General features: G+C 24.4%; 1 protein-coding gene across 1 annotated transcript in view; it reads right to left on the bottom strand.

The window, feature by feature from the left end:
- Positions 1–6022: 6022 nt before the first annotated feature.
- Positions 6023–10368, bottom strand: part of LOC101503796 (uncharacterized) — a 5463-nt gene continuing 1117 nt past the window's right edge. The window contains 5 exon segments of the mRNA XM_027336385.2: positions 6023–6254; positions 8118–8182; positions 8618–8677; positions 8821–8857; positions 9378–10368. The exon segment at positions 9378–10368 is cut by the window's right edge and continues 10 nt beyond it. Of these exon segments, the coding sequence (XP_027192186.1) occupies positions 8674–8677; positions 8821–8857; positions 9378–10368 (1032 nt within the window). The 3' untranslated portion in view covers positions 6023–6254; positions 8118–8182; positions 8618–8673.

The raw sequence follows: 10368 nt of genomic DNA, 5'->3' as shown, positions 1-10368 counted from the left end.
TATATATATATATATATATATATATATATATATATATATATATATATTTTCAAATAGACATAAAAAATTTAATGTCGATACCCATAGTACATTCAGTATATTTTATTTTTAATTAAAAACCATGCATATTCTATTCCATATATATTTATATACATGGAGAAAGAAAATTATTCATCTATTTAAAATTTGATATTAAGGTGACGACTTTTACCACTTAATTATAAACATATTTTTAAGATTTATCTCATCTAAATATAGAATGTGATTTGAATGACACGATATTAAGTGGTTCAATGAATCATTAATAGACCTTGACACTATTTTAAAATTTTGGTAGCACTTTATTCAACTTTTACAAAATCAACTTAATTTTATGTAAATGGCCACCAATTACTTGTAAATGTTCTCGACCTTATCTTATCTATTATGAGATTTTTAATAAAAATAAGTTCTATATTAAAAACTCATCTATTATGAAATTTTACCGAAATTATTAAGTTTCATTATGAGATTAAATGTCCACTAAAAAACTTACATTACTCTCTTTTTTCATTCACGCACACTTCATTTTGTTTGTCTATCACAACTTAATTTTTTTTAAATTGAGTCATGCCTTTTGTTCTACATCATTAATTTTATATTGGCACGAGATAGTGATAGATACCCACAAAATTCATGCTGCAAAACAAAAGACATGACTTTCATGGAGTTATACTAACATTCAACTTGTATTTAGATTCCTAGTAATCCTTTTTGGCTCATTTTCTTTGTGTCGATATTTTTATTTGTGTTGTTATCTCTTTTATTAGTGTATTTTTTATATTTATATCAAGATAAACTACCTTGCAAATTTTACTTAAATAATGATTTGAACATTCTATTGAAATTTAACATAGATCTGAAATCTTTTTTCAACTATGTTAAAGCTAAATTAAACTAATAATGTTTCAATCATTTAAATAAAAAATTATTTAATTATTTTCTTTTTAAATATAATAATGAGCATGTACTTGTTATTTGATTAACCAACACTTATATATACTCGTCAATTTTTAAATATTATTTAACAGTGAAATAATTATCTAATTGAATTTAAAATTTAACAGATATATATAAGACAAATCTATTTATTACAACAATAAAGATGACTTAATTGTAAATTGTTTCATATCAATTTTCTTATTTCCTTATTGTTTGCAATACCAACTGTTCCTCTACTCTCCCTTAACCTCCTGCTTTTCTGGTCCTATCTTTCTTATCGTGTCCAGCATGCAGCATAGTTTATAATTGACATTAACATTTATTGCATGCAATATCTGTTAACTTATCACATTGGAAACATATAAAACCCCATTACCTAACAACTAAAATTAAAAACTTATGTAAAAAAAAGAAATCATTGATACGTCACTGTTGTATATGTTTCTAGACACTCTCATCCATCATCTCTCTTCACCCTTCCCTATCTGGTCCTGCATTAATACATCATGTATTTTATTTTATATTATTGACATATGAATGAGTTGTTTTGTCCATATATTATTCAAATTATATATAGATATATTCTGATTTATATACAATGCAATTAATAATTATTTGTTGTAGATATATTTTGAATATTTTAGAACTTTCACTGTCTAATATCTTTCACCACTAACTATTTTCAAAACATGTAAAACATGTGAATGTACATGTAAAACTGTTAATAGTAGTTAAACATTTACTTTTGGAATTGCTAATTGCTAATTGCTTTGTATTTTTATTTTTATTTTCTAGTACTTTGAAAGATGCTAAGTCTCTACTTTCACATTGATGACAAAAAATCTAAAATATGGAGATAGCTTATAAAATTAACTCTAAAGTTTATATTATTAATATTTATGTATTTTGGACTCAAATATAAATAAAAAAATAGTTATATTTAGTGGACTAAAATATAAACAAAATTTAACGAAATTATACTATTAAATTAATGTTGTTGTTACCAAAATATATTTCAAAATAAAAAATTTCATATAAAATTAAATCAAAAGTGAGGATAGTTTAGAAGATGTAATTTAGCCTTTGGTTTTATAGTTATTTTCGTTTCTCTTTTTCTCTCCTTTCTCACACTCACTCCACTCATTTACTCCTACAACTTCAAAATTATTAGTTTTGAATTTATTTTTTTTTACTTCTAAATGATACAATAACACTCTTTTTTTAATATTTTTTCTTTTCTTTCTCCCTCTTTCTTTTTTTAAATAATCAAAACATCAATATTAATTTGAACTTGTATTTAGATAAATATTATTTATAATTTATTTAGTTTAATAAATTCAAATAAAATATTCTGAAACAAGTTAAAAATAAAGATAATAAAATTTCAATTTAAAGCTCTTGTTTGTCTTTGACCATTTCAGAAAACTTATATGATTAGATTATAGCATATAATCTTGATTAAGTTTTTGTTCCATTACTTTCTTATTGTTGTCTTGATTAATCAATAATTAAAATATTGTTTTTCTATTCAAAACATAAAACACAATTTTTTTTTAATTTTTTTTATAAAAACCTAACAGTGCAAAATTAATTAATTAGGACCAGCTATATTGAAGTTGGGAAGTCCACCAAAGTTCCTTTCATTCACTTTTTTTATCCAATTAATACTTATACTAGTGTTAAATAAATGGTTTTGTATTATATATATAATAATAAGAATGAAGTGGAATGGGTAGTAGTGGTCCATTGATGATTTAGTACGATTACAATGATTTGGATTGATCACTGGAAACACTGCATGCGTCCAAATCCAAATCCAATGATCCAAATTTTCAGTTAATTAATGGAAGGCCACGCCAATGCTATAAGAACTAACTTTACGGTACAATCTACTTTATGATATTAATAATGCAACCTCACTAATTAATTACCACTGTCCACTTTTCTAGGCTACGTAGGGATACTATTCATTAATAATCAAAATTCATATATACTTACTATAGGGTAATAATATTCACATTTTCTCAGCCATTCAAGTACATATTATCTATGCCTCTGGAATTCACAATCACGGTGTTGTTTACTTCTAGTCTTTCATGTTTTTATTTCTAAAAAAAGAAAAGTAGGAGAATATGAGGAGAGTTTTGAAAAATTTATATTATAAAAATAGATGACTATAATTTTTATATATTATTTACATAAAACTCTTTAATACGGTAAAACAACCACAATCAATTATAAGTTTGTAAATTTGATTTTTCAAAATTAAAATAATTTCTATTAAAGATAAATATTTTAAATAATTTTACTATTATAGTTAATCATATAAAAAATGTTTATATTAAAAGTGTGTACCATTAAAATCTAAAATAGACCGAATATTTTAAAGAGTTTCAAAATAATATTGTTTGTGGTGTTTTCTGAATTGAAAAAGAAAATCTACAATGAAATGTGATTCCAACTAGGTACCTACATGCAAAATTATTAAAAATGAATACTAAAATGTTATAAGAAAATAAACATTCCCCTATCTTTTAGGCTTAATTCAAATTATAGTCCTCTATTTTATTAAGTTCACAAAACAAAAAGTACTTTTTGGAGTGGGGACATTATTTATATTTACCATGCTTGAATGGAGTATTACTCTTTTAGTGTTTATATTTTTCTGCAATATGAACCTGAATTTTCTATTGTTGTTGTATCGTGTCATAGTTTAGTGACCAATGACTTTAATAATTTTCATAAATGTTGGATTATACAATAATTGAAGATGATTCAAACACATGTAACATTCTCTATTATAATCCGTATTATTATAATCCGTTTGTTTATTGTATACATATTAAGAAATAACAATAATATAAATATAATATATAATTCTTTGGAAATAGTGTACACAATAATAAATAGAGTGTAAAATTGAAAAACAATCATAATTAATCTTATATTGAAACTAAACATGACATTTATTTTAACATAATTTTTTTAATTAAATTGGCAAAACAAATAAAATATCTTGTTACTTCCATATACATATAACATAAAAAGATGGCCTCAACCTATTCATAAAACCAATATATACAGCACATTGATTTCTTAGTAAGATCCAAAATGTTTATCTTGCCAAAACTACTATGGTGATCTTACAGAACCACCAAATAGACAAACAACTAGTTTTCATGCTTAATTACTTTAGTGAAGCTTTTTATATTATTCATATATTATGAATCTGCTTCCCTTGTAAGAAAAACATTATTATTACAAAATTAATACAGACTAATGATAAATGCATGAAATTACAAATGACTTTATTCAGCCTTAAGCATACTTTTGGTCATTTTTTTTATATAATATTTGTTTTGGTTCTTTATCCTTCTTTTTTTGCTTAATTTTCGTTCTTTATTTTTTTATAACTGATGTATTATAGTCTTTTTTCACAATCACAATTAAAGTTATAACAATTTCTGATAATTGGAATCACTTCTAACAATTGTCAATATGTGTTTACTATAATATTCTTTTAAAATATTCAATTTAATTGAATAATAGGTTTTCACTTGAAAAAATTATTCTTTCATGCTTCAAAATAAATATAAATTCTTTAAAACGAATAACGTTTATAAGTTCTTTGTATTTTAATCTTATACTTGTTAAGTTTATACACTTAACTCTATAATTGATTTAAGATTATATCTCAATAGCCATGATAATTATTATACAAGTGGTTGAAATTGTTATGATAAAAATGACTAATATTCATTATTAATAAAAGATAAAATATAAAAATGAATTAAAAAAAATAAAAAATAAAAATAAAAATAAATATTTAATAAAAGATAAATATTCAAAAATAAATTTAAACCTTTTATTTATTTATAATGTGTGCATTCAAATTATATTACCTTACACATTCAAATTAACCAATTAATATTAATTATAACGATATATATATAATTTGAATAAACAAAATTCAAACCATGATACTCAACTATACATGCATTTACCACAATACTACGGGTGCAACAGAATTATCATGTGAATAAATTCTATGATCTTGAATTTTTTCTTTACGCCAACTAATTAATATTTTAAGATATACTACAACACACACAATCATTAAGTTTTGGATTAATATATTTGATTATATTAATATACAAATATAAGTTAAACTTGTTATTAAATGATGTGAATTAGTATTGTTTTAGATGTAAGTATTATATATTTATGGCATTTGAGATTCATGTAGAAATTCAGCTAACATGTTATTAGACAATAGATGAGTGAGTTATCTAATGAAATAATTAATGGGAGTAGTAATCATTAACAGCCAACTGCATTCAAATAATGAAATTAGGATCCATTGAATGAGATGATAAATTTGGTATTAATTTGAAGTTTCATATACAAGTTCTTGACTATCTCTAATTAATGTCACGATCTTTTAATTTGTATTCTACATCTATTTTTAAATATAAGTCTCATTTGAAAATATTCTCATTATAAATAATAATATTTTCAAATTATACTAGATTCATTATTAATTTTTATAATAAATATTCATAATTAATTTGATTTTCTTTTAGTGTTATTATTTAACAAAAGATTGAATTGAAAGACAATTTTAAAAATCAAAATATTTTGTTGACATACTATATATATCACCTAGTTAGTTAACTTTCTTAATTTGTATGAAATTGTGAGATTAAAACACAGTATATGTTTCAACATTATTCTCTATGTTTATAAATGACTATAAATAAAAGAAAGAGAATAATTAATTTTTTAAAATTATATTTGTTAACTATTAGTGTGTTTTTCATTATCGTAAAAATAAAATAGAATTAATAATTTGAAGGTAGCGTAGTAAATGTTAAAAGTATGTATTAAATGTATTTTATTTTTATTAAATAAATTAAAGGTAAAACCGTATAAACTGATTAAACCTTATTATTCCATAATATATTTATCTAAAGTTAAAAGAACAAAAGATTAAGGACGAAGAGGCTACATGTTTGGCAGTTAAATTAAATACTAAATTAAATGAACAGTGTAGAAGAAAATTTCAATTAATATGATGAGTGTAACCATTATCAAATTAATTTGCTAACTTAAATATCAATTATCCAACATGGGTCTCACCCCTAGAAGAAAAAGGTCGATATATTCAGAAAAATTGTACCTTTGTATAATATTTCTGTAATCTTATAAAAATGGCTACCTCAAATCTTCAATATATATGGTCTCACCTTGAGGGTCATTTTACTTTTTCCTTTCTGCACAAAATAACAATTCTTAGCAAACAATAATTAATCAACAAATGAAAAGTGGATAGAAACAATTATCATATTAGTATCAATAGCATAATATAATTTATTTTAACTGCCTGCGTTTTTCTTTTTTATCTAACTCAGTATATTTCTTTCACTTTAATTTCTAATATATATATAATTTGACATTAAAAAAATGATCATATATACAAATTGTCTTTCATATACTGTATTTGTTTTTAAGATGTATTTCCCAATACAATGGCAACCTTGATGTTATTTTTAACATCAAACTAATGATGTAATATATATTAGTGAAAACAACAACATACACTAATAAATAAATAAAGGTAACATAAAATATAGTGAACTAGAGAGCAAAACTAGGATTATTGCGTAGCAAGATACTCAAAAGGATGAACGAACATCATACAAAGGTACATATAAACATGAATAGTCATTCATATGCCTCTAAATACCCTACAAAGTTGCATGACATATCATATATACATGTTGCTATGAATAAAAAACTCATCAATGATAATATTCACATAGTCTTTGGAATTTGTATGCGAGACGTTAAAATTATTAAATTAAAGAAACAAAAAACGTAAAATTTGTCTATAAATTTTTCGTAAGTGTCAAAGACATTCAAACTAAAATCTAATATCATTTTTTTCTGTCTCTAAACTTTGTTGGTAATTAGGACTCACTTACCAATAAACATGACATAATATCATATAGATATAATATTTTCCTCACTATTTTATTTTACCATTTTTGAAAACATGTTTAACAATTTTCAGAAATTTTTAAATTATCAAAAAATTATTTTTATTATTTTTTAAAACTCACACTTCTTAACTTGTCTTTTATCTTTTCTATATCATATTTGTTCACTACACGACTCTTGCATCTTCTTATAATTAGAAATTTAAAATAAACATAAATTTAAAAAAATAAAAACAACAAATATTTTCAGAAAAAGTAATCAAATATTTTATTTATATATATATATATGAAAAGTTGTTTTTGGTGAAAAGTGTGTGTATCTATAATCAATAAAAAAAAACTAAATAGAAAAACAGACTATTTTAAATTTCTTTTCAGTCTATTTTATCTAAACTATGTAATTAATATATATATATAATAATATTATGCCTTGTTATTTTCCAAGTTGCAAAGCATTTGAAATTTAATCATCCACCTCACCTCCCAAAAAAACAAAAGTTCCCATTTCCAGTCTCTTTCAAGTCTTTATTTTCCAGCAGACATAATAAGGATTCTTCCAAGACTTTGAAGAGGAGCTCATTGAAAAATTGACTTTACACACAACCATCTAAGATACTCTCACTCCTATTATTATTTATTATTTTTTTAACAGAAAAGAAATAAAATAAAATAAAATAAAAAAAAACACATTCAATTCTGTGTTTCCAAAAACAAAAACCCTGCTCCTATGTATATATGTCTTGTCTAACCTTATACTGTTCATCTTACTGTCCTACTCCTATGTGTTGCTTTTGATTTCCACATTATCATAACATTCTGTTTGATATCTCCTTTTTATGCTATGTTATGAATCAATGAAACAGTGTATTTCTTTTTTTGCATTCAATGTGTGTCTAATTTTCAAATTCAAACCATTAAATAAAATGAACAGTCTTTGTATCATATCATATTAACCTAAAGACAAATATAACATCAATGTCAAAATTTGTCTTTTAATTTGATGCGTAGTGTATATATGTCTTTGAAGAGGAATCAAACTGTTCACTTTCTTATTATAGTATTTCACTTTTTATTTATCATTTTTTTTTATTGACATGTTTTTGAAAAAAACCAAGAAAGAAACTATATATTGCTCACCTTGATTTTCAAAGGAAAGTTCCTTGATTCAATTCCAAAAGTATCAGCTGTAATTGTGTCAATGACTGTGACAAAATCCAAAATAATAAAAACAAATACAAATATGTAAGTAATTAACCAAATAGTTTTCAACTTTCAACAGTAAAAAAACACTGTTATGAAGACTAATTTACAATTAAAAATCACATATTCACATGCATGAGGAATCTAAATCTAAATTACCATATCCAAAAAGTAAATAAATAATATAAAAAAGATATGCATCAGATATCAAAGCTAAACAAATCATGGTTTTAAATTACGGTCTAAAATGATAATCGCAGTTACATTATTACAGATTTTAAAGTTTATACAGTAATATTATAACCATAACTTTGGTTGATCAGACACATTTTTTTGTATTTTGTTGCAATATTAAAGCCATGAGACAAGGCATTAACTATTAATAAGAAAAAAAATGGGGAAAAGAAAGAAGAAAAAACAGCAAAATTTTGACATACCTAAAACATGTATGTGTACAGTGCTGCTATGATAAACCAAACAAAGAAGGTGGCTGCTAGCTACAACATGAAAGTAAAGAAAGTATATCAATAGAGGAAATAAAAACAATAAAAATGTAATCAATAAATAATAAATGATTTAATTAGCAAGAAAGTAGTAGAAAAAATAGAGAAAGAGTTGAAATTGATTAGAAAAAAATTACCCTTTTGACAGCTGTACAAAATTTCTGAAGTCTATATCTGCAAAGCTAAAATGGCTAAGTTAAGCAGCAGGAGGAAGAGGAATCAGAAAATTGCAGCAGCAGTGTTGTGAACCACATCAACCCAACAAAGCTAACAGAAAACATTAGAGGAAAGAAGAAAGCAACAAGCTTTTCTGTCTTTCATTAAATGCAGTAAAAGGAAACACAGATATATATATATATATATATATATACATATATATATATAATATTTAATAATATACAAAAGGGACAAAAACTTCATTTAATTTTGTACTATTGTATTTTATTTCCCGACCTAATTAGTTTTCAATTCATTCACCATTTCTAAAACATAGTATACTACTAAAATTTCATATGCTAATAAGTAAATTACTCATCATCAGAAGAAGAAAATAAAATTATATTATATATATATTTAAATATAAGAAAAAATGCTGCAAAAGAAATTGTAGCTAGCATAATCTTGTTTCATTATTTTGTTTTTCATAATATTCATCACTGTTTTTGGTAATGGTATTGCAAAGAAGGGTCTAAACCAAAAATCATTGAAGCTTCTCCTCTTTTATCTTCAAATCTTGTTGATTGTGAAAGTGTATTGTCTTCATGAGGTACCTTGAAATGTTGAAGAGATGGTTGAGAAGATGAAGAAGAAGAAGAAGGAGGAATGAAACATTTAGTTTCTTCATTTGTTGATGAATTACCACACTCCATGTTCACACCAAACAACCTTAGTCTTTTTGCAGCACTATTAGTACTATTAGTTAAATTTCCAGCACTGTGGTAATGATTTTGATTCTGATGCTGATAATGATGATGATGATGATGAGAAACAGGAACAGAATCAATAATCATTTGTGAATGAGAAGCATTAACTCCACCAACTACTTGTTGTTGTTGTTGTTGTTGTTGTCTTGCTTGATCAACCATTGACATTGATGGTGGTGCTAATGATCTCATATAAAAAACTGAACTTGGATCATGATGATGATAATTTCCACTACCATGTTGATGAAATGGATACATATGGTAATTATAATTCATATGTGAAAAAGGGTCAAGATGGTTTTGTTGTTGTGGATGCCTTTGTGATTGTGGTGAAGGATAAGGAAGAGAGTAAAATCTACTATTAGCACCCCCCCACCTAAGTGACAAATTTTGTTGATTAGGATTAGGAAGAAAGAAAGGAGTGAAAAGTGTTGTTGATGATGGATCAATATTATGATTATGATGATGATTTGATATTCTTCTCCTCCAATCTATATACAATCTATGTCTAAATAATTCACCAACACCACGTTGGAATGAAACAATGTCACCAGCATCAAGTTTTTTCTCTTTAACAAAACGGCTCCAACCTTTTGTCATAACATAGCTTTGACTACTATTCCAATAAGAGTATCTAAATCTCCACAATTTTCCATTTCTATCTTCAAAATTCAAAAGAAGACCTTTTTCATTTGATGTTGAATCAAGAGGGAAGTACTTTTCAGCATGTTGTTTTGGTATAACCAAACGGTTTAGTTTCCC

The sequence above is a fragment of the Cicer arietinum genome, chromosome 7 (genome assembly GCF_000331145.2).
Source record: "Cicer arietinum cultivar CDC Frontier isolate Library 1 chromosome 7, Cicar.CDCFrontier_v2.0, whole genome shotgun sequence".
In the NCBI taxonomy this organism is placed as follows: Eukaryota; Viridiplantae; Streptophyta; class Magnoliopsida; order Fabales; family Fabaceae; genus Cicer; species Cicer arietinum.
This window is presented reverse-complemented; position numbering and strand designations above follow the sequence as displayed.